Source organism: Manis javanica, chromosome 7 (assembly GCF_040802235.1).
Source record: "Manis javanica isolate MJ-LG chromosome 7, MJ_LKY, whole genome shotgun sequence".
Lineage (NCBI taxonomy): Eukaryota > Metazoa > Chordata > Mammalia > Pholidota > Manidae > Manis > Manis javanica.
In genome coordinates this window covers 21775479-21801536 of record NC_133162.1, presented here as the reverse complement: position 1 = coordinate 21801536, position 26058 = coordinate 21775479, and the positions used below count along the sequence as shown (strand labels likewise).

Genomic DNA, 26058 nt, shown 5'->3' with positions numbered 1-26058 from the left:
CTCTCCCTGGAACAGAAAGTGAACACACAATGCATGTACACACACACACACACAAATGGACTCCATTTCCCTTCTCTTCCTTTCCTTCTCCTTTCTCTCCCCATCACAAGCTTCAATCTTTCAGTTCTAAATCATTGCTTCGGAAATCATCACTCATAAACAAGCAGTATTAACACAGTCAGGCAATTAGCATACGATTTTGGGAACATGAGCTTCTGGATGCTGTGTTTTCCAGCATGTACTCCTCCTGGCTTGGCCTCCCTGCCTCCTCCTCTCAGTTACTTCCCAGAGGCAGGCGAGCAGGAAGCAGCAGCAAGAGATTGAATACCACTGCTCTCTGTGTTCCCCGGTCAGCTTCTGCTTGCTGATCTGTGCCTGCGTATAAATGGGCCTATCACTGCTGCACAAACAGCAGCTGCATTATCTGAGAGTTCCCAACACTTAGGTGTATTTGTGTATATTTTGCTGAGGAATAGAAACTTGTGATAAACAGGCTTTACCTTGTCATGTGGAATTAGCATGAATTAATCCCTCTCCAGTTGCAGCCTAAACAAGGAAGAAGCATGAGGGAGGGTGCTGAGCAGCTTGTCTGCTATTATTCAAGCACAGCGTAAAACATGGTCACAGCAATATTGCAAGTGACTCGACAGTTCTGTCTGGCTGCTGGTACACATCATTCCTAAACTCCTTCAAGGAACTCAGAAATGCACTGAATTATTCTACTCTATTCAGGAGAACCTAGGGTGATTTTAACAGCAATGCTTATGGTAACACCCATCTTGAGAAAAGCGACTGATAGATAGTGAAGGCTAAATAAGTGGCCGCGTATTGCATGTATGAGAGCAGTTGCACGCTCCATGTTTGGGGTGAACTAACTGTTGTGTTCCCTTTTGGAATCAGATTCTGACTCTACCACTTTTGGGCTAAGGGATGTCAACTGAACCTCAGTTTCCTCATCTGCATAATGGAAACTCAGCACTTGTTAAAGAAAGTTATGAGGACAGAACAAGATGCCATGTTTGAAGCTCTGGCATAGTCTGGCACATATGCATTCCCATTATTTTTAACCCATCATATCACAGCTGTCGTATTTCTGGAAGTATATTCTATAGAAAATGAGCCTGGAAAGATGACATCAGCATTCCATGGTCACATTATTTTGGGAACCAGTATATATGGTGTTCTCTATCTTGGAGATTCGTGATGCTAAGCAGTATATTAAAAGTTCACAGCAGTTCTGCAGGAAAGGAATTCATTTAACTTCACCATAATGTTTTGCAAAATCATTCAGCCCACAGGCCGTTTGCAGACCCGGTCCCACGCATCACACACATTAGGAAATGCCTCACCTGGAGTCCCACTTTCCCCTTTCCCCTTGGCTGCAGCCGTGCCCCTTTGCTTGGTTTATTTCTGAGTTTTAAAGTCAACGCTAGAGCAGCATCCCCTGGGGAAGCTGAGCCGCTTGTCCCTACTGTCCATTCTAGCAAAGAGGTTTTCTGGAACACTCCTACCTGCCCCGTGACTCTAACTTTGAACTCATACCACCTTTCTAATCAAGAAGTTAGTGCTGCCAAGAAGCTGCGAAAGGAAGTTTATATATCTTTATTATCTTTTCTCCTCTCCTGCCTCTAAAGCAAATTCAAGCCAGGCTTCAGTCACATGCCTTGAATGTCACAAAATCCACATGGTCTGAAGTCTCTTTTTCAAAATTACGGTAATATGGGAATGGCACAGAGAAAGTTTACTTAGAGAGCAGGAAGAGTGGAATGGTTTTCATTTTTTACAGAGCACCCTCACTTGGCCAATAGGCTGTTCCTCCAGTTCAAATCCACATCCGATTATGACTCCCAAGGATAGCTACACCTTACTGAGATAACACCAAGACTCCAGGGAAGGCTCGAATGACAAGCCTTGCTGCTAGTTTTAAACTGAGGATGGGTCTTCAGGAACATCCCCACAGGGAGCTGAGGTCACCTGGCAGAGTAATGACAAAGACGGGTGCCTTACAGACCAAACTTATCACCGTAACTGATAGACAGGGAGAGAAGGACCCTTTCAACTTCCTAGGGTTGAAAATCCATGAGGAACCTGCTTACTTTGTATTTCTCAAAGTGTAGCTTACAGACCACCAGCACCGGAATCACCCGGAGAACTTGTGAAAGTGCAGTTTCTTCAGCTACACTTGAAAACAGAAAGCAGTTTCTGAATGTGGATCCATGACTTCTATATACCTAATAAGCTAAGGGGCCCCTTACGTGCCCCAGGTTGGAGTGCTGCACAGTAGGCCCCACCCACTGCCTACTGTTGACTCATCAAACATGCAGTTCTTTAGAGAGTACCTGACTTCTGTATTCTCTGGGTCACTAAAACAAAACAAAAAGCACACCCCTTGTTTGCTAATAATAACTCAACCTGGTTTTGGGTCCAGGAAGACTTTTCTAAACTACCTAAAAGCATTTCAAGCCTTCCCTAAGAGAGCGGTGCACCCAGGGTAGACTACTCACATTACTGGATCAATTCTCTATCCCTCTCTGTGCCTAAGATTTCTGTAATTTGAGTTGAAGTTTTTCCCAAGAGGTGACATCTGTTTTCTCACAGCTTGAATCTGGTCTAGCACTACAGTGTGATCTGGCAGGGGAATGAACTGGAAGCGATGGGGTGCCAATGGTGAGCCTCAAGGCCTGATGCACTGTGGCTCTCTCTCCTGGAATGAAGTCATTGCCAGGTGTGAACAAGCCCAGAGAAGCCTGATGGAGGATGAGAGACCACATGGAGGAGAGCTTAATTAGCCCAACCAAGGCTATTCTAGAGCAGTGCAGAGCCAGCACACGTGCAACATATGGGACAGCCAAGCTAAGATCAGAACTCCCTATGCAACAATCCAAAGCCGATCGATCGTAGACACACAGTGAACAGACACAACCAGAACCACCCTGCTGATTCAAAGACTCAATCAATAATAAGTGCTTATTGGGAAGCCACTGAATTTCTGGGTGGTTTGTTACATAGCTTACTAATACCTTTTAATTCCTTATTAATAATAATTAGCAATAATTTACTAATGCCTCTTCTCTTCAAAACTCTTTTCTTTCAACAGGTTAAATATCCAATTAGTAATTTTTACCTTTTTGCTCTACATTACTGATTCTTGCTATGGACTTCTGCTCCCCCTGCCAAGGTGGCAGGATATAATTAAGATAACCATAAATGTTCTATTCTAAGCCAACACAATTTAAGAATGAAAGCGAGTGCTATTAAAGCTCATGCACACACAACAGGTATCACCCCAGACAGTCCTGGTCGCCTCATGTATGCGAAGCTTGGTGTCTAAAAGGTGGCTTGTCTCTGGTTCTGGTATTTGCTATTTGTACTTTCTGTGTGTTCTCCTGCATTTTTTTTCCCTGCCAATTTCTCTGTACCATCTGCCTCACCTTCCTCTTGGGGAACTATATATCCTACATCTTAACTACCATTGATTTCCAACCTGATGCAAAGCTGTGCCATGTTCCTGAGCTGTTTATCTAATCCCTCTCCCCTGACCATTCTTTACCCAAGAGGTTCTAGGCACATTCTCAGGCCTGCACAACTCAGGACAGTTACCTGTAGTCATTTCAGGCCTTTTTATGGGCCCAGGAAATCTTAGGAAAAAATGGTGAAGAAAAAAATCTGTTAGAAGTAAAGAGCAACCTCATTGCTGGCACCTGGCATATTTATAGAGGTATCACATTCATTTAATCAAAGAGGATATGTATAGATATCTTGGTTATTACTTTATCATAACATCATAATGGCTTAATAACTGCCAGAAGCCACTGGGTCCATGCGTCTGAGAAACTGTGTAATTACTTGTGGAGGAAAAATATATTTATGTGGGGGGAAAACATAGAAGAAAGGAAAAATACCACTAGGATGACTTTATTCATGGTAGACTTATAAATGCTATTTGTGTAGATAATAAAGCAACTGAAAGGACAGATATATTTATTGGCTTCAGAAGAATTTCACTAGCACTAATTTCATCCCTAAATAGGAATGTTACTGCCACAATTTATTTCACTTTGCAGTTCAGAGCTCCACACCACCACAATTTGGCATCTGCATCTATAACGATGTGGATTGGATTACATTGTACTTTCTAAAGCTTCTCAACTAATGGTGATTCTGTCTTCAAGTGGAAAGGGTCTTTCTCAGTGTGAAACTGTTACGCAGAGTTCACGATGTGTCCTGATTAGGCTGCAATTCTGAGTTCCTTATTTCCTCCCACATTTACTTGTAATGTATCCTGTTGTAGCCACTGAAGCCTGGAAATATTAATTCTCTAAGATCTCTGTGATAGTATCTTTGTATTACACCTGAAAAAGAAATTAAACCAGTCAGTAGCAACCACAGAGGCCAAGATAACGTAACAGTTTTATTAAAAACCCACACACACCCTTGACAAAGGGCAGTTTTCCTAAACGTAACAGCTTAAACAAGCCAACTGCTGATAGACAGGAGGGGTGGGAGCAGGTATTGTGTATTATAAAATTTAAAAAAAACAAAAATCAATGCAGGATTTGGGGCTCCTCCTTTGAGAAATATTATCCTTTGACATTTTTTTTATCACATGTAAACAAAACTTCAGAACAAGTGACCCCAGTGGAAAGCTTAGGGTAGAAGAACACCCTAATTCTCTAACATAGGCAAAAATATAGGGAAATGCAGATGTATCATTTTCTGCTCATACTAGCACATTAATAGCATCTAGATAATGCCATTTGTTTAACTTTCATAAAACTCATGGCTATTCAATTACATCTGCCACTAGGATTCTGGTTCACACTTTAATCATTTTTCAACCGCTTCGTGGGCACAGCTCTTGGCTGGCCTTAGCCATTCATCTGGATTATGGATATAGTGTATCTCAGATTCAGAGACATGTTTCATTTTTTTCCCTGACTCCAACTGTCATCTACCCTTTCCACCAATTAGGCTGGCTTCAGATAGGCAGAGAAATTAGATTTTAATGTTTATTACTAATTTCCTCCTATACTTAATATCATAGGCCCTTCTTTTTTAATGTATGCCTGTTATAGGAGATGCCCTGAGTTGTAAATCAGATTTATTGCAGGAGACAGAGGGGTACCTTCCCTTGTTATGCAGATGGATTTCTGTCCATGGAACGCTCTATACAGTGGCTACGGAGACTGGTGAGAGGCCTGGATACACAAGCATCATTTGGGGGAATTTGTTAAAAATGTAGATATCACTCCCTGATTCTGATTCAGGGTACGAGCTTGAAAGATTCGTACTAGCAACTGGGGCTCTAATTCATTATTGAATGCCTTCATCTGGGAATCTGCTAAAATGCAGGAAACTAAAACTCTTACTGTGTAGCCTGGTTCTGGTCTCCTCGGTTCTTGATGGGGCTTCTCAATTATACGTTTTATGACATCAAATCCAATGTGAACCACTAAACTCAGCTTTGGCAACTAAAAAGAGGCCCCCACTCCTACGTCTCCATCTTTATCAGATACATTACCATCTCTTAATAGTTGGATTGAAAACTTATAAAATGTGTATTTTGTTAAAAAGAGAAAGAATCATTGACTGTTACCCTAACCTATTACTTAAAAAATACTTTCATGTGCTCTTTCTTTCCTTGACCATTTTATCATGCTTTGTAATCTCAAACAGGCATTAATGAGAGTTTCTCACTGGCATGCATGCATGATGAAGAGTAGAGTTTTTAATATAAATGAGAAATCAAATGATGGCATATTTGGTTTCCCTGAATTTTATCCCTCTTTCCTCTGCTTATAATTTCAGCTCAGTAAATAGACCAATTAGAAATATTTGAGGACATGTATCCAGCTGCCCACACCTGTCAAACTGCATCACTTCATGCATAAACCATGCGGCACCTTGCTGTGCCTCTGCCAGTGCATGTATTTTCTCTCCCTTTGGTGAACTCACATTCAACAGTAAGGCTCATCTTTACCAAACCTTCTGCATGGAATATTTTTTTATCCTGTTCATTTAAAATTTGTAAAGCTTCATGGAACTAGTATTGGTGCCTCGGGTCCAGCCACTATGGGTTGAGTGAGGGTCCTTATTCATCTCAGATCCCTGGGTGTACCATAGTTTTAAAGGAATAATTGCAAAGCGAGGCATGTGATGAATAATATGATAAATCTGAAATGGACCTTGCCCTTGAGTAAATTCCAAGTTATTAGAGGGAATGAGAAAACTATTGGCATTTTAGGGGGTATTTTCTTAAAGGCTCAGGTTTGTTCTTCCATAAACACCTAGCGTGATCAAATATTCTGCATCAGATTCAGGGTCTTCCTGCAAGCTTTGCTGGGAAAACTATCCCTAAGAGGATATCACACTTCTCACAATATAGAAGAATACAATAAGTAAAAAATAATATAAATAAATAAATAGTAGAAGGCCAGGGTATGAGCACGGACGAGAAAGAACTCCAGAGTAGACGTGAAGAAGGGCTGCTTTGATTAGGTGAGGATAGTGAGACCTAAGGTGCGTGACCCTGACATGTGTCATGAAGTGGGGCTGCTCTCTGATACTGGAAACACTTCTGCCAGACGCGGGAGCAGCAGCATAAGGGTCAGTACATTGTATTTGCTCAGTGTCTTTTAGGTACAGTTCTCTTTCCAGTCCTTCTCCCATTATCTCTAGGATCACTTGTTCTGGGACACAGAACTCTAACTTTCCTTCAACGTACCCATTCCTTACAATGTACATGTGAACGATTGTCATACCTCTTGAAGGGATACCTGACATGATAAAAACACAGAGGTGGGTTTTCCCTGGATGCTTACTGGGTAAATGAACGCAACACTCTACTAACCAGCTATTGGGGAGGGGAAGCATGTCGTGAACAGGTTCACAATGGGATAAACTGAACCTGAAAGTTAACTGAGGAAATGAGATTTTTGAATACATCTCTATAGGTTACAAGTTGATTATCAAACAAATATCTATTTTGTAGCTGCTATGTGCAAGATCTCTTCCAGGTACAATAGCGACTGTCATCATCACCATCATCAGCATCAAACAGATACAGATTTTAAAGAATCCATGTGAGTTCAGACAAGGCATAAATGATGGCGAGGTAAAAATCTCTAGAAAGATGCCAAGCAAATACTAGCAACTGAGTTGAGCCTTAAAATACAAATAGACTTAGAGGATGCATATTGGTAGAGAAGTGGGAAGAACTATTCTAATCTGGAATAGCATGAGCAAAGACACCCTCAGTCAAAACACCAGTGCTGCCAGTCTAATACCCAGCTTGAATGATTTCTACTCTCTTTTCCAGCTCTCTGGGTTATTTTGTGACAACACAGTCTGCTAAAGACGGATGCCAGCTGCCACCAGGTCCTAAAAGTCAGAGCTACTCAGGCCATGGCCTTCCCTGGACCCTTTTGATGATAGCCTCTCGGTCTCTCCCCATTCTAACACAGTTTCAGATCTCTTCTCTGTGCAAAGAGAATTTCAGAAACATAGCTGTCAGGAGTGTTTAGGCCCTCAAGAGGAAATGCATAGACACAGATAAGCACAGGAATGGCTAAGAACAAAACCAGGACTGTGGTCAAAGTTTAGCTCAGCTTAGATACCAAACTTAATGAATTCCCAAACAGAACATGTGGGGGGAAAACAAATTAAATCCAGTCTCTAATGACATGCACGTATCTGGAAATGCTTACCTTGTGTTCCCATAAAAGCAAACAGGGAACTGAATTTGAAAAACAAAATAAGGCTAGTAAATTCCTAAAAGGAGACAGGTCTTTTTCCTTGGAGACAGCCCAAATTATGCATTGCCTCTCTCTCTAGCAACATGCTCTGGCTCAAACATTTTTAAAAGAAGGTTGCTGAACATCTGCTGAGCAATTAATGGAATGCAACAGCGTGCTGTAATGGTCCCTGGGAAGGTATTAGCAATCCTGTTTATGAGACATGAAATGTTGCCACCAGTGGTCCTTTCTCCCTTTTTCTCTTTTTAATTTTATTTCCTCCTGTCTGCAGTGAGGATGAGAGGAAGGAAAAGGGAACTGAGAAGTTCCCCATCACATATGCTTCCCTACTGTTTCTTCTTTCCTCCAGGTACTTTCCTCCTTTTCTTCCTAGCCATTCATGTATGAATGCTAATTTCAGCTTAATAAAAGAAACTGAGGCAAGTGTCTCAATTCATTGACCCCTCCACCCAATGTGCCAAGGTGTCTGTCCTTGTGTGAAAGGAGAATTCCCTCCAATGTCTTGGTAGTGTCCAGCACCCTGTTCAAATGCTTTTAGAAAAATCAGATGGCAAGAGCTAACTTATGAACCATCTTCAATGGGAAGCTGATTGCTCACATATTTTAATTCCTTGTCACAATCACTGAAGAATGCCAGCCTTAACATGAACCTTGCATTTTGTATGTGAAAGTCTGGCTGAGAGTGACTTTGCACCTGGGGGTATTGCCAATTCTAATATTATTATGACAAATGTGGCTAACCTCAATATAGTGAAAGTTTCCAAGGCTCTTACTGTGCTAGCCTTTGACATTCTCTTCCTTGACTCTTCAAATTGGAGCATATTATCCATATACAAGTCTATATTTTTTCCAGTAGCTGAGCCAGTCATACAAGGAAGCTCAATAATGTCAGTTGATCAGGTTTGGAATTACTCTGCTAAAAGGCCCTGCCATCAAAACTAACAAGGGAGAAGCCTTAACAGCCACAACGGTTGGAAGCCAGAGAATTTTCTCACTTTCTCCAAACTGGCCCAGTCTAACATCAGGCTTCTGCTTCACACTGCATCTTTATTTTGTTCCCTTGGTAACCTGACATCATGCATATCTATACTGCATGGGGCCCTTCCTCAAACCTCAGTGTGCTTACCTGAGCTCCCAGTAACAGACCTCCTTTTTGCCAGGACTTCTTCCCAGGGCTCTGACTGCTGCTCCCCAAATTCCCAGCTATGGAATGAACTATGATCATCAACAAGAGAAATTTTCCTGATCTTCTCAACTTTGCATTATTTTTGGTCATCTGGAACTTACACCAGTGAGATTAACCCTTCATGGTTATCAGGAATGGACTTTCTTTCCCACATGGAACTATGAATCCATGGCTTCAAATCTGTTTCAGGTTCTTGGTTTCCCTGGCCAACCTATTGGCCTAACCAGTTTCAGTTGTTAATCCACTTTTTTGGTCCCCGTTTTCCAGCTCTGATTCCAGCTCTACCAGGGACTAAGCAGGAAAAGTCACCTTTTTCTGTTGCTTTTTGGGTCCCCATTAAGGCAAAAATGCCAAGCAAAGGGAACCTCCAGACTGACACCCTATTTCTGATTAGCGCAGGTACCATCTAGTCTTGTTATTGTGAACAAATTGGGATCCCCCTTTGCTAGAGCCACTGGGCAGAACCCAGGATCATAAAACTGACCTGCTGTTAAGTGGGCTGCGTGGACAAGGATTTGGATCCCGGGCTTCAGCTCAAAGTGCACCGAGTTTTGGTTGAGCTTGTGGATCAGAAGTTCTGATATCTGAAAGATCAAGTGTCGCAGTCAGTGCCACCAAAGTTGTCATACCAACCATAAACAAACATCTTGAGAAGTGTCTACTATATTTACTAAGTTGCCCCAATATTACACCTGTAAATTATGAGTTTTATATGCTTTTGAAGTTTTTTTCCCTAGAATATATATATAATTATTTTTTAACCATGGCCTGACTTTACACCCTAATTGCTACAAAATAAGACAAAACTATCAGTAGATTGACTAATTCCCACTCTTAAAAATTATCCTGTATTATCTTAGAAAAGTCACCCCCAGTTTTTTGAGAGAGCATTTGTTAGACACAAGAACTTTAAATAAGTCAGTATGTATAATTCAAATGTTCTGGTGAGATTTGCATACATTTATGTCATTTCTTGATGGTAGACTCCACCTCATTCCTCCCTATGCTTCCCTCCCCTTTTCCAAACCATGCTAGTCAGGCTTTCACAGAATAGCTTATTAATATTTACTGAACGGGTTAAGTAGAGTTCCGCTAAAATAATAAATCATACAGCTGAAACAGGCTGCAACCACAACTTTAGTGCTTTGGCTGATCCTTTCACATTAGCGGAACGTTCCTCACGCTGGCGCCGGTACTGGGAAGACCTGCGGGGTTCTGGGCCAGGAAGTATTTAACCCCAACGTGGGGCAAAGAACCTTGTTTTGGTAGCAACAATATAAGGTAAGGTTTTATAGATAAGGTAAAACTCCATTTACTCAGCTCACTTTGCTCTCTTCCATTTACCCCTGAGAGCAATTCCTAAAAAGCTATCAGAGAAAAACCACATTGTGACTATTTTCATCTGGACTCTTTGCTTATTTTTAATGTTCTATTCATCATTTTAGTATTTTATTTAATATGTTAGCTAAGTCTAATTAGATGCTTTCTGACCATCATGCTGCTAAATTATTTTTTTCCCTTCTGCACTTATTGAGTTTCATTTAGTCCACTGAGTTGCCAAAATGACACCTGTGATCCTTCCATCAATTAACTGGGTTCTGATGGTTTTGTTCTGAGGCAGAGTGTCTCTTGCAGACCCCACTGATTGGTCATGAGCTGAACTGCCCTGCAGATGCATGTCTTTGCTTAACAGCAGGAACTTGGGATGACTATCAGTGACCTGTGGTTGAGCATCTGGGATTCAGCACAAGCACAGCCTCTCAAATGTTTTCATTTGGAAAACCACACAGAAAAACAAGTCTGTGAGAAAATTTATGTTGAAAACAACTTTATTTTCTATATCCAGGTACTCTTTTTTCCTGGGCACTGGGAATATTCCAGAATGCTCCAGGTTTACTGAAAAGTGGTTTTCTAACACAGACCGAGTAGAATGTTTTTCCTCTGTGTCCCTGAAGGGCTGCAATGCATACATTCCTATTTAATTTTATTCTTATAATTCAGTTGGTAAGGTCTTTATAAGAATATGACAGTGGAATTTTAGTAGTGATCAGTCAGAAATGATTTGGCTATGAGACACACAGACACATGTAAATACACAAAATGTATATATATTTTTGTGAAATATGTTATATATGAATGTACACATATGTGCACACACACTTATATTTGCAGAAAAAAGTACTTTAATTCAAATCGGAAAGACTTTTCAGAAGGAATTGCAGAGTCCATCAAGTAAACAAAAGGCAACTATGTATTTGCATGATTTCTCTTGCAAGAAAGATATTCTTTTTCAACCAATTGAAATATTTATTTCTTATTCTTGAAAAATTTTTTTCTCAAGTGAGGGATATAAATAACTAAAGCAGAAAGTAAGAGTTCATCAGAACAATGTATTTCTAATTTATAATCTCTAGGAGAGTCCCTTGTGAAAATAATTAACTTCCCAGATTTGTTTTGGTTTATCACATTGCTTCATTGGATTTATCTGTGTCTTTTACAAAATTAACCAGGCTATGCAAAAATAATCTGGCAGCAGAAAGTATATTTCATGTATTTAACTTGCATCAAAGCACATGCATTAAAAACATACTTTCTGGGATAGAAATTATGCACAGAAACAAAACTAAATAAAAGTTACATTGCATACACAAATAATCGCAATTAGAACCATGTGCTTCTCAAGTAAATGAGTTTGAAACGAACAGATTTGCATAGTTGCAGAAGTGTTTATTCTGTATTGTTTTAAGTCAGATCATGACTTGTTTTATATATACATATATATATATATTTAAGTATATTATATAAGCATTGAACACTTTATATTGGCAAAGTTGTTTATTTCTTATTAGTTTTCTACCACAGCATGTCTTAGATATTAGTGCTGGTCTTTCCAGGAAAGGAACATGGAGCTTAAAAGACGTACCTAAGTTTACCCAGTTAATATTTGAACAGTTGAGACCAGGCTTCAGTTTTGTTTAACTCCTAATCCTAGGGCATTTCTATCAAAAACGTTTTCCTTGAACCAAATGATGAGGAGAATAAGCAGAAGATATTTGGAAAAGAGGTCTGGCTGAGCTGGTTTGAGAGATTTTTTTTTAAATGCAGCATTTCACTAATTTTGCTGCCATCTCCTATTCATCTGTGGAGCACACAACTTGCAATTCCAGTCCCATGTCAGCTGCCCAATATGAGCTACAGGAATAGGTGATCTGTGACCCTATCCTTAGGATTGCCACATTTCATTCACCAGTTAATATAATGCGTAATGTTTGGGACGGTCTCTGGCTAGGAAATGAGTAGAATAAACTGGAATCCATAGAAAAGTCTGGCTAAATGAGAACAAAACCCCACATAATAGACTCCAGTGAAAAAACGTGTAGTTGATGGAAAACTGAATCTCTTTTTCTGTCCAGTGAAAGTGTGTTTGTCTCAGAAAATTCCATGTATCCTTTGTGCTGCCATCCCTCTTCTGTGCTTCTACACAGTCCATTTTCTGTTATCCTTCAGCTAAATAATCATGATCAAAGAAACAACGTATTATTTGTGGTATTTGCCCATTGGTAGAACATGCCTGTGACTCAAATGCAACCCACACTTCACTTAAAATACTGCTTAAAAAGTCAGTGGGAACTCAGTGCAAATATTTGGAAAGCTGCCACCAAAAGGATGTGGTGGGAGGGAACTGCTACAGGAAAATACCAATTCTCCTTGGCTTCTCCAGGAAATAGGATATTTAAGTGTAGCAATCAGAATAAAGCTCGGTTAGGCTGACATAACAATGTTAAAATCTCAGAGGCTTGAAACAATGAAGGTATATTTCTTGCTCACACTTCGAATCCATGGTAGTCAGGCAATGATGCTCTGCTCATTGTGGTCCCACAGGGACACGGGCTGGTGGAGCCGCCGCCTCAAATGTTTCCATTCAAAGCCCCAGAGGAGGGAAAAGGACCTTGCAACGACCTGCCAGCATTTGATTACTTGAGCTTGGAAGTGACACATACCACTTCTGCTCCCAAGTCCCTGGCCAGAATTAGCCATTTGGTTCTTCCTGCAGAAGAGACTCATGGGTACAACCCTGCCATGTATCCAGAAGGCAGGGAGTTGGACGTACTGAGTCAACAGCAGTGGTGTTGCCACACAAAGAACACATCTGACATCTAAACAATGTTTAATGAAACCAATACGTGAAAACACACTTAGATTATTAGAATGAAAGTATCAAACATTGAAACATAAAAAAAGGAAGAGTTTAAGGACAACAGAGTAGTTGGTAAATTTATGAAACATGTAATCCAAAGAAGTGGTACAACTACGGATTCAAAATGGCCTTTGGCAGATTTGTTAATGACAAAGCTACCCTGGACCAAATACTTATCTCTGAAGTTGGTTGGAAGGATGTAAACCCAGCTGAACGTAGACAGCATTCTGGGGCCGAGGTGCAGAGACGTTTGCCTGTGATGACCTTGGAGCTGACCTAGCCCATCAGTCCTGCTCCTGTTACATTATTAAGGTCCCTTCAAATAGCAGTTTGAAGAATATTCTTTTTGAATTCAACAGAGGAAGATCTTTTGAATACATACAACATAATTTCTGGATCAAATCATAGGAAAAGCAATGGAACTAAACACTAATTCTAGTTAGCACTAGCTCACTCAGTTCCCTCTTTCTCAGCACAAAAGAACCAGCTTGATTAAAATGCTCAATTTTCATGGATGACATAATGAGGAAACAAACAGGGCACACGTTCTTCCTTCTCTTGTGTCTCCAGCTCCAGCCCCAAGCTTCTCTGTCTCTCTCTGCCATATTCCTTTGGAACCAACTCTTACCTACTCCACTTTTGATTTCAGTTTCCTGCTTTAGCGACCTTCCTTGTAAATCCAGAGTATTTCTATAATTCACAACCTGTGTCAAGGAATCTGGACAGGGCAGAGTATGTGGGTATATAGGAAACAGTCTGAGATTCTGAGATTACCAGTTGTATTTCCAAATGAATCTTTAATTGCTTCAAGTGCCACCCATAGACTTCCATTACCAGGGGCACCGTGGCTTTCTGGATTTTGGAGCCTGCATTCATGTAATGTCTATGGGAAACAAACAGCTGAGGAGGAAATTCATTCTTGGTGGGTGACACTTTTTTCTACAGTCTTTTAAACATTTAAGTTCCTCTGAAATGTTTTCATGCCCTTTAAGGATTCTGTAATACACCATGTGGGCTCCCTATCTCACAGCGCAGCACCACACACCGCCTCGACGCAGCATGAGGATCCCCCTCCTTTCAGGAGAGGCAGACGCGATCTGCTCACCGCCGAGGACTCAGAGCTGCATGCGAGGACGGAAGGTGAGAAGGAAGGGGCTTGCCGCGCGTCTGAGCAGCCAGCCCTGGGGCGGCAGGATGCGCTGCCCCTGCTGAGGCCAGCTCAGGGCAAATGAGCCTTTCCCACTCACTGGAGATCTGAAACGAAGACTGGCAGAACCGTCCCAGCAGAGGGCACTTGATTAACCCTGCCCACCTTATCCTGGTAACAAGGTCAAGTACTTCTCACTGTTGGGGAATTTTCAATTTATTCTGGAGACAAGATAGCTCCATCTAAGCCAGCATTCTGCTTGCCCAAGAAAGCTATTTAAGGAAGCTAAGGGCTGGCCAAGAGCCCTGGGCTGGGGTCCTGCCCTCACAGTCTTCAGGGGCCATCTGGCCGGGGTCCCACTTCTCCCCCTACTGGGGTTCTGGGCTGTATCCTTACAAGAAAGAGGCCAGAACGTTAAGAGAGGGGATAGCGCAGCCCTCCCCAAGTCCCATCTGGGATATGGAGAGCAGCCTTTGAGGAAGGGCGTTCCTTTCTGTTGTTCAGTTTTGCTTTGCATTCATTTAAAATGTCTGGCTAATTTTTTTACAAAGGAAGTCAGTTGTCAGTTGCTTTTACCTGCCTGGTGTTCCTTCTTCCTCCTTCACATTTTCCTTTGAGGAATCATGTCCTTCTTTTTTCTCTGTCCATTTGGTCCTGAAGGGGCTTCCTAAACCCCTGATCCGGAAGGGGCGTACAACACCCAAGGTGTCTACCCCTCTGTCTACAGAGGTCCATGAAGAGATGCCTGCTTCACCCAAGTCCGTCTGGTGAGAATGGTCCAGCAGGAGCTCTTGGGGTACCGGCAAGGGAGAGGCAGTCTTTCGGATGGAGTTGACAGACTGACTAACTGAAGCTGGGGCTTCCTGTGGCCATGCTTGTCTTCCTAAGTGTTGTTTCATGATTAGGCAGACTTCTCATGCAGCATCAAAGAAAAGAGATGGAGGAAGAGGGAGAGAGGGGAATGGTTTGATGATGCTCTTGAGCGGTGCTGAATTCATCCAGGTCTGAACTGTACCCTAACTTGGACTTCCCAACTAAATAAGCTCATAATTTCACAGTTTTCCCCTTGTAAGAATTAAGTAACTCTCAGTTGCATCATGAATTGAGAAAAATGCAAAAACTTAAAACAAAACAAAGTATCTCTCATTTATTTACTGATGGAATAGCCTTGGTGTTTTCAGGCCCATGGACGGCGGGGCCACTAGGCTTGAGAGTTGGCAGCAGAAAAAGAATGAGAATCACATTCTCCTGAAGGGTTGTGTCCCCTCAGGAAAGTCACTCCTCCATGCCGGGGCCTGAATTCCTTCATTTTAAAGGGACTGAGTCAGAAACAAGGATCGAAGGACCCCTCTGAGGTTGGCAACTACAGCTTTCCCATGGGCAGCCCTGTTTCAGCCTTGACCCTTGGCTCAGTTTTATGTGATGATTCATCACTGCACTTTTTAATCAGGGTAATAATATTGTCCACAACAAGGACACTGATTTTTTACATCCTTGGTTTGGCATTTGGTGAGAGTATCTGCTTTGGTTTGAGTCCCAGGTAAGGCTATATACTCACAATTTCCTTAAACAGAGTTACAATATTTAGCTTGGTAGTTTGTTTTCCTTTAATGTTATAAATTTGCATGATAACTTAGATGTGCTCTCATTCCAGGTTATTAATTCATATATGTTCTTTCTATTTCTTATTGTCCTCATTCTCTTCTGTATTTTGTGTCATTTCACTAATTAATCTTCCTTTTTTCCTTACTCTTGCCATCCTCTTTCTTCTGATATGTGCCCTTGACTATATAAATAGTCTCTTTATGAGGCTTCACCTTTTTTTTCATTTTCCATATATTCTCTTTCTATCATAAAATGGCCAGAAATGTATCCATCAACTATTTACTATTTCTTAAGCATTTATTATAGGTGAAGTCTTTACAGTATAATTTCTTTAATGATCTCTCAAACACCCTAATGAGATGAGTATTATAGATTGTGTGACTTTTGATCAATTATTTTACTTCTTTAATGCTGACGTTCCTCATCTATAAAACAGACACAGTGAATATCAGAGCTGAAACTAGAAACCTGGCTTATATTTCTTCACACCTGCATTCTTTCTAATCAAATGGCTGGTCTCCCTGCAAGCTTGCCAAATTCCAAGTCACACAACTTCCCAACCAGCCAGCTGCTTCAGATCCCTGACTAAACAGTTCCCCAATGACTGATACCAGCCTGTCTCAGGGACAATCACCCAACTCTGAGGATGCCCTTTGGAGGAGACACTGAGATAAGTCAAAGAATAAAGGGAAACAGGAACTCCCAAGAAAGCAGATAGTCAAAACAAGATAATTTCCACATTAGCAAAAGAAGTTTTACGGAATGTACCGCTCCCCTTCCCACGTTTCCCATCAAGGAAACATCCAAGAAATATTCTCTCAGAGAAAAATTGAGAGTGTGACAAAAAGAAGCACGGATGATTTGGTATCTAGGAAGTTAGCTGGTTCTAAATTAAATCTGGATTCTCTTTCATAGTTGAAAAGATTATAATCTGGATTTCACGGAAAATCAGTAAGATTTCTAGAGCAGGAATAACAGTCAATGTTTGTGCCTAAAAGCCTCAGGATACTGATCTATCTCCCCTCTAGGTTCTCAGCAGTGCTGTGATAAATAATCCATTCTTTCTCCCACTAAATTGCAGGTATACAGATAATAACTTGTAGAATATAATGGGAAGCTGAGTGCCAGGGCTGAGCAAGGTCAGATGCAAATCTGATGGGATACCGGCTGCCTGCCCCTTCAATTGCAGTTCACTCAGAAATGGGTTCAATAGGGCTTTCCATGATAGCTCTGTTCTTCCTTACATGCACATGGAGAAAATTACAGAGGTGAGTCTTCTGCTAAGTGAAAAAGCAGCAGCTGAAAGGAGGGTGTATACTAGGAGATGAGCCATGCAGTAATTTGGGGTTTTGTTAATAAGGTTGTTACAGGAAGTTCTCAAGCCTTCTTGGAAGACTAGAGATCATGCGACTAGATTAGGGGTTTATTCTAAGCAAAGTGAAAAGCTCCAAGTACTGGAAGGGAAAAAGCCAATATTTATTTAGTGCCTGAGAGGATTCCTATTTTTAATCTTTCTGCCAGAAAGAATTGAGAAACCAAAATCATGTCGTTTCTAACATGGTAATCAGACCAAGACTGGTTATTTTAAGTAAATGGACAAAGAATAACAACAACATAATTTTAATAGTCCTCACTACAGAGACTGGAGAATCTTTTGAAATTAAAAGGAGAGAGAGGAAAAAATGTGGAAGAGGGCAGGAGAGAGAGAGAAACACACACATATACGTGTGCACACACACACACAAAGGTGCTTAGTCCTCCAGAAGGCGGACGAGAGGAGGGGAAAGCCGACCCTTCACAGGGAGGGTGCTCTGGAGCCATGACTCTTATGACACTCTTGTGATGAAAGTAAGTAAACATACGAATGGCTCCACCTTCCAGGTATTGCTCAGCTACCTGTTTTTACCATTTAATACCTTGAACAGTCTGACATGCCAGTACACACAGACTTACCTACTTCACTGTGAACACTGTAGAGGGTTCCACAGTGTGGATATATTCTCAGTAATTTAGCCTCTGCCTACACTGCCCACAACAAACACTCCTGCATGTTTTCTGGTGAAGCTGTAAATAGGGCCACCAGATTATGGATGAGAAACAGGACCGGAAAGCCGAAGACTCCACGCATAGCTGGAGCCTGAGCCCTTGCCCTGCACGACACCCGCCAGGGCTGCTGCAGGGCTGCGGCTCAGACGGCTGGGAGAAGCTGCAGTGTCACTGGGCACTCACCTGCTCCAGGTCCTCGGCTGGCCTTCTGCTGTCTCCGGTTGAATCCTGATAGGGCAGGACAAAGAGCTCAGCGGCGGTGGGCAGGCCAGGCAGCACGGCCACCAGGATGTGCTGGCCTGGGAGCCCCGAGGCCTGAGGGAGAGACGCAGAGGCTCACGTAAGTCCCGCCGGGAAAGGTGATGAGAAGGGATGAGTGTTCAGCGGGAAGAGGGGCAGGGTGTGCAAGCGGGCAGGACGCCCCAGGCAGGCAGGATGGGGCCATCCTGGCAGGGATGTAGGGGTGCAAGGCCGCTGAAGCCTCGCCAACAGCACTCCCAGTGGCTAAGGGAACAAGCAGCCTGTCCCTGAGCAGGGATCTGGGAGGCGCGTCAGCATCGCCGACCCGGGAGAGATGGTGGATGGAGACAGGCTCAACAGCGGCTCAAGGCCATGTAGGTAGTGGGTGGTGACACTTAGTTTGGACACGAGGCCTTTGTTCTTAATCAGTTCTCCGCTGCCTCCTTGCCCCAGACACCATCGCCCAACAGCTCCTGCCACAGCTGACCTCATACGGTTTCACGGCCCTGCTAGATTTTAAACTCGTAAGTTATGTCTATATCACCCTCATTATATACAAACCACTACTGAATGACACTCAATTTAAGATTTCACTGTGAAATGTTGATAGAAAACCCCCACTTGGTGAGGTAAAGGTAACTGGTTTTATATCAGATTCTGTCACATGATGAATAGGAAGAAAACTGCAAATAAACTGACCTCGTTGTACCTCTTACAGGGTTTATTAGAGTGTACTTGGCAATGTGGTACTTCAGGGTTTAAGAAAGTAGGCAAGTGTCATTGCTGATCTGAAAGACAGTGTGGGATGCTGGGAACCAGGGGCTGGGTCAGCTGCCTCTTGGGTCTGGGTAAACAGGGGTCTTAGAAATGGGAGGCTGTTACCTCTCTACCCCATGTCACACCCTGACCTGAGCAATGTCACGCCGACCTGTTCATTCTGCACGTAGCTACTTATGCTATGTAGCAGCCTAGAAATACTGGTAAGCAGGAGTAATTTCTAGCCTCCTGGACAGCTGGTGGAAAGGTGCAGGCCCAGGGCATCTGATCACTAGACTTTGAAAGTGAAGAGAAATCAGCTGGGAAGACTGGTCATTGCTGAGCAAATGCCTGGCTGATAAACCACCTGGTGGAGTTGGACAGCTGTCTAGGAGGCCTGTGGGGCAGGGTTCCTGCAACTCTGCAGACTGAAGGAGGTGGGCCGCAGGTTCCTTGCAGGGTTTATCATCTCTCTGGGACAGCAGAAGGGAGAAATCAGGGACAAACAGCTGTTACACGAGTGGCAAACAGCTCCAGGGCAGAGGGGCGGTAGCCTGGTAGCCGGGCCCCCTGGTGGCCATAATGTTTATCCACTAATAATGTCATGCATGCTGCGTCAGGAAGACAAAAGTGCGACAGCATTTACCCAGAGGCATGTAAAGGTACTTCCCCACCCCGCTATTCCATTCATCCCTGCTCTCCATGTAACAAAGGACAGTAGTAGACTGGAGAGGTTAGGAAACCACAAAATCAAGATCCAAACCTTGATGGTATAACTCCAGAGCTTGATTTTTAACTGTATGACTTTGAGCAAGTTACTTAATATCTCTATGTTCAGTTTCCTCACCTGTGAAATGGAAATAATCATAGTATCTACACCATAGGCTATTTTTTTGGTGATTAAATGTGTTGAAAAGTGCAAAGCGCTAGGAAGAGTTATAAGAAATATTGTTAAGGGCTAAATAAATATCAGACACCATTGCCCAGCAGCTCCTGCCACAGCTGACCTCATACGGTTTCACGGCCCTGCTAGATTTTAAACTCGCAAGTTATGTCTGTATCACCCTCATTATATACAAACCGCTACTGAATGACACTCAATTTAAGATTTCACTGTGAAATGTCGATAGAAAACCCCCACTTGGTGAGGTAAAGGTAACTGATTTTATATCAGATTCTGTCACATGATGAATAGGAAGAAAACTGCAAATAAACTGACCTCGTTGTACCTCTTACAGGGTTTATTAGAGTGTACTTGGCAATGTGGTACTTCAGGGTTTCAGAACCTAGGCAAGTGTCATTGCTGATCTGAAAGATAGTGGTATAAATGTGGTATAAATGTGGGAATGGCCCGCCCTTTGCCAAGAGGCTGGATGGGAGGGGTGTTTTCTGAGCAGTGCTATATGAATGCCTTTATCCCATAATTTCTATGTATCATGAGGCACCATGTGTTGGGTGCAGGAAAGAATGTATGAAACACACTAAATTGATTTTCCTTTTGGGCAGGAAGATACCCTAGGGAAAAGCAGTTCATCTCTCACTTTGTAGGCTTGTGTAATAAATCCAAACAGCTTCATGAGCACATAACCCATTCCCCTGCTCACTCGAGAAAGGGGAGTGAGCAGGAGATGTGCCTAAAAGAAGGTGTTTTAGCAAATGGTCGGTGGCATACCACTTTGGTATTCTCCCAGAAACCTTTGGGGACTGTTTTTCATACATATAAACCCAGACCCTTCACTTCAATTTTGTACCTTAATCACTTAATAGCTGGGAGATGTCAGGCAAGTCACTTAACCTCTCTGAATCTCAGTAGCTTCATCTACAAAATGAGGTCGATAATACCCTCCTCTTGGGGCTGGTACAGGAGAGACATGCCTTTAAAAGAACTTGGACAGAGAAGGTGCCTATCATGTGCTGAGTGCTCCCTGTGCTGTTGTACTTAAGGCTGTGGAGCTGGAACCCAGGGCTGCGCTCATGAATGAGCTACACACTGCGTCCTTCAGCATTACGCATGGCAGTCAATTTTACACTAATGACCTAACCCTGACGCTGCTATAGGATTGCCACAGATTTCCATGTTCTTCTTCTCTAAACAGAAGAGAAGTTTCACAAGGGGCAAGGAGCATGTTTGCTCACAGCTTCACTCCCCCCACAGCATCTATGATATGGCTGCAGGTGGGATACTCAGTTCTGCAGATGTCTGACAGATTAGCTAGACTTCCCATGGGCTCCAGCTCTTTCCTGTCATTGCTTTGCATAAGGGTCCCCTCATTACAATGCTCTTTCAGGACAGAGAGGAAATGTGTCTGTGCAAGAGAAGGAACTGTCTGCACTTACTTCCACCAAAGACTTTTGGATGACTCGGCTGATGTCCCTTCTCCACTCAGGAATGTCCGGGTTGTAATCATCCAGATTTGGAGAAAAGGACAGGCGAAGAGACCGGAATTCCTCTGGGGAAACAACAGTCGGGTGATTACTCTAAGTCAAGTAGTTTTCTCCAAAAGTGTATCACCCTTTATATTTTATGCAAAACCCTAATGGAGATACTTTTTCCTCTATACTCACCCCAGAGATATGTTTCTATCCTATCCCTATTATCCTCCAACTCCTCATATTGTAGACCAAAGCTCTAGGCTCTAGCCTCTGCCTAGCTCTGCAGTCTATGCCATGATCCCTGGTTCTAGACTCTGCACTCCTGAACACTGGAAGAAGACCTGGAGTGTTCTGAATGCACCGCAGGTTTAGGCCCCTAGCCCTTTGCACACACTGTCGCTTCCCTAGAATGCCCCATCCTTCCCACCTTCCATGCACACAATACTCAAGCTCTAGTTGAGCATTTACTGACAATACCTCCCTACTATGTTTCAATGTTCATTTTTTATGGCATATCTGTTTTGCATATACTTCTATTATCATTACACAATTGTATAATTATGTAATTATAATTATTACTGTAATCATTCCATTGCTATGTTTTGTTTGCATGGAAGTTTATATTAATGAAATTTTAAGCTCCTTAACTCAAGGATTTTGTTAGTTGACTCTGTAGCCCCAGAGTTGGTCTTGGTCCTCCAGGAAGTAGGATAGAATTAAAAAGGCAAGGATTTTATAAGAAGAATCATCTATGAGAGGAAATGGGGAAGAAGCCAGGGGGGCTGGAGCACCATCAGACCTAGATGCCTGTATGACGCTTACGGCAGAGAAGGAGGCAGGCTGGGTGCCTGCCCGGCAGCCTGAGGCAGGTTCAGCAAGGCTGTCACAGAGTCACTGAGCCAAGGCAGCACAGAGGAGACCCCTGTGTCCCAGGATGGGTCTGCTTTAGTGTCCCTGCTACACTTAGTCACTGGCTGGGAACAGCCCATAGAAGGCATGGCTTGGCCTTGCACAGTGATGGTTCCAGACCACAGCTGTGAAGATCTTAGCCCAGAACAACTCAGATGGTATCACTCCCCTCAAACCGGCAAGTGGTTCCCCACTGCATTTAGAATACAAATTCAACTTCTTCACCATGGCCTGCAAGGTCCAAAATAAGCCAGTACTGACTGCCTCTCCCGTGTCACATCCTACACATTCCCTGTACCCCAGGACGCAGTCCTTCCCTTGTGCCTCCATCCTGCCCACATTAGCTCGCTTCCGCTTCCCCAGATACAGCTTCTTCGGCTCCTTCTCATCATACAGTCTCTCCCAGGAGAATCTTTCCCACTGGCAACCTGAGTTATCTGCCCTCCATCACCTCAGACACCCTTTATCATTGGGCCCCATTTGTTAGTCTTCATACTTCCTGCAGTTTATATTCTGTTGTTTTTATGTCTGTCTCCCACATTGGAACATAAGCTTGGTGGGGACAGGAGCACTGTGTTTCTAGTCCTTTGGGACAGTGCCCAGTACTATCTAGGAGTCATTTAATTAATTAGCTTTTGTTGAATAAATAAATGTGTAAGTTACAGTGGGAGGCTCTCTGTAATTTATGCATATATTTATTCAACAAACATTTCCTTTTTGCTTTTAGCATGTCCTTGTGTATCCATTGGGGCTCAGTGATATCAGTGAGGCTGATTATACATTCAGGAAACATAAAAGCCCACTTGTGTTTTCCTAACAATGGTAAAAGCTTATCAAACACAGCCTTTGAAGACTCCTACATTATAAAGTATCTATTTATCGTGGTTAGCCTGTTCCAAAGACGTATTTTTCAAACCTGGACTATTTTGAGTCACTGGTCACCTATATGAATAACACCACTTTGTCCTGATGGAGAATAATGAAATGCATATTAATTAGTAGCGTGGTAAATGGCAACACCAAGGAATCGCCCACTGAGTCCTAACTTCTCACTTTGGAGACGTCTAAGTTTATGTCATCATCACTTTCCCCGAACCTCTTACCCAGATGAAGAGACTTCATCTACAAGGGAAGATGTATCTTGATATAAGGACACAAATGAGAAAAATGATGCTGATCCCTCCACAATTACTTAGCATGCAAAACAGCAGGGCAGAGAAATGTTATCTTTCAGTTTATTGCACAAATAGGGGATGCATGTGGGAGGGCTGAGAAGGCTTTACCAATAGTAAGCAAATGCACACATGTTTATATTGCAGCTGCTGTGAAAGAGGAATGCCACACATTTATATTTTCTTTTTTGCATTTAAAAGCAAGCCTGTGCCCTGATGTAAATCAAGGATAACTACCAAACTAGATTTTCTTTTCCCCCGTCTGTTGTAACAGGCAGCTTTGGGAAGTCACCTTCCCAGGTGAGATGCCTCCTTCGGTCGACCATGCTGGCCTTCATGTTCCCCTCAGTTGGACTACATTTCAGACAAGTTTCTCTATAACTGCAGGCCTCTAACCTCCCTTTTCTTAGAGATTTACTGTAGAAAACTTGTGATTGCAAATTCTCTCTCTGCCCTTTTGAGATGTCAATCTTCTATAACCCGGGAATGCCATTTTCAAGGACCTTTGAAATGTAATCATCTCTTTGAAATGTGATCATCAAGAAGGACAGAAAATGGTATGGAGGTTCCTCAAAAAATTAACAATAGAACTACCGTGTGATCCAGCAACCCAACATCTGGGTATATATCCAAAGAAAATTAAAACACTATCTCAAAAAGATATCTGCACACTCATGTTCATGGCAACATTATTCGCACTAGCCAAGATAATGGAAGCAGCCTAAATGTCCACTAATGGATGAGTGGATAAAGTAAATCTGATATACATACACATATAAATATACATATAATGGAAATATTATTCATCCATTATAAAAAGGACATCTTGACATTTGTGACAATATGGATGTACCTCTAGGGCATTATGCTAAATGATATAAATCAGACAAAGATAAATATCCCATGATCTCACTTATATCTGAAATCCCAAATCCAAAGACAAAAACTCTCATGGCTCCAGATAACAAGTGGGGATTGCCAGGAAGGGTGGGGGATAGAGGGTGGGCAAAATAGGTGAAGAGGGCCAAAAGGTACAAACTTCCAGTTATCAAGTAAGTCATAGTGATGTCATGTACAGCATGGTGACATATGAATAATGCTGTACTACATATTTGAAAGTAGCTAAGAGAGTAGACCTTAAAAGTTCTCATCACAAGGGGAACATAATTATGTGCAGTGATGGATGTTAACTAGACGTTTTGTGGTAATCACTTCACAATATATTACAAATATGAGATCATTATGCCATATACCTGAAACTAATGTGTCAACTATATTTCAATTTAAAAAGGTAAATATACTATTGCCATGTATAACAAATGAAGAAAGAATTGAAAGACAGGGAAGAACAAAAGAAAGAGAAAGAAAGAGAGAGAGGAAAAGAAAGAAAAGAAAGAAAAGAACAGCGAGCACGCAAGTCCATTTCTGCGTGGGTGGAAGCGTCACTTCCAAGCCCCAGTAACCAGACACGGGTGGCCGATCACACTGACAGTCTCGCCCCCAACTTCCCCCAGTACTTTTCCACTGACTCATCCCAGAGTTTAAAAACATTCCTGCTTTTTGTTCTAGTTGAGTTAAATCTTTCCTGTTTAACTTTGTGTGACGTGATTTGCCTTTAATAGGTCATACCTTTCATTAAAATTTTAGTCACATATATATGAAACTCTGGGCAACTCATGTGACTGAAGACAAATTAAGGATGTTTGATCACTCAGACTTGGTTAGAGGAGGGAGACCACTTCCTGCTCAAGCTTTTAATGAAGAGAATGTTTTTCATGAAGAGAGCCCTTTTGACGGGCGAGTGACCCCACTTCTGGGTGATACTTTAAGAGGGATTTTAGGAGGAGGGAGAACTAAGCATTGCAAGGGAGTAGAAGGTGGTTAGAAATTCTCTTTAGGCTCTGTTTATTATACTTATCTCTTATATTGTCATTTACAAAACAAGAATAATTATAGTATTTTTCTCATAAGCCTGCTCAGAGGATCCAGTGAAATAGATCACATATATCAAGTACAGATGCTAGTAAGAGCTTTGTCAATGTTAATTTCTACCACCACCATCACCATTACTATTGCTGGCGCTGCCCCTGAACAGCAGGACTTTAAGCCAGTCATTTCCCACGTCTGCAGCCTGATTTCCTAGCTTTAAAGTGTTGGGATGGCCGGATAAGCCCCAAAACTTTCTAGGTTTAAAGTTTTCACTGTGGTTCTTAGAGAGATCACTGGTGTGCTTGGCCAAGAGGACAGGTGTGCACTAGTGGGTCAGTGCCCATTAGTGACACCTGGGACATCCAGGAGGCACAGAGAGGAAAGCAAACACCAACTGGAGAAGACATGAAAGCCAGTGAGGGTTTCATTTCAGAGCATGGGCCTGGGTCGAGATGGGCTGGGTTGGAAGCCCGACTCCACGACTTCCTAGCTGGAGCAAGTTATTTATCTCTCTGAAAAAGAAGAGAGGAATAATATCACCTACCCTCTACTAGGGCTGTTATGAGGATTAAGAGTATTCCCAGAGCACAGAATGGAGATGGAAAAGGAAAGAGGAGCTAAAAGTCTCCTTATTGTGGCCCCCTGGCTGAAAGGTCATCTCGCTGGTGGAACCTTGCCAGGGACCCACAGCCCTGGTCGCTCCCACTGACTGTCTGGGCTCATCGAGCCTCTTCAGGGTGGAG

The 26058-nt window shown here is 42.4% G+C and overlaps 1 protein-coding gene across 10 annotated transcripts in view; it reads right to left on the bottom strand.

Annotated features, from left to right (window-relative positions):
• The window catches only part of SORCS1 (sortilin related VPS10 domain containing receptor 1), a 502721-nt gene that overhangs the window by 10279 nt on the left and 466384 nt on the right, over window positions 1–26058 (bottom strand). For 6 of the 10 annotated variants that reach the window (XM_037001358.2, XM_073240458.1, XM_037001360.2 and 3 more), the window contains exons 22-24: window positions 21270–21382; window positions 18120–18251; window positions 9425–9524 (exon numbers count right to left, since the gene is read on the bottom strand). In XM_037001358.2, the coding sequence (XP_036857253.2) occupies window positions 9425–9524; window positions 18120–18251; window positions 21270–21382 (345 nt within the window). The remainder of the gene's footprint in view (window positions 1–9424; window positions 9525–18119; window positions 18252–21269; window positions 21383–26058) is intronic. The other 4 variants (XR_012133041.1, XR_012133039.1, XR_012133040.1 and 1 more) reach the window with 1 other exon arrangement.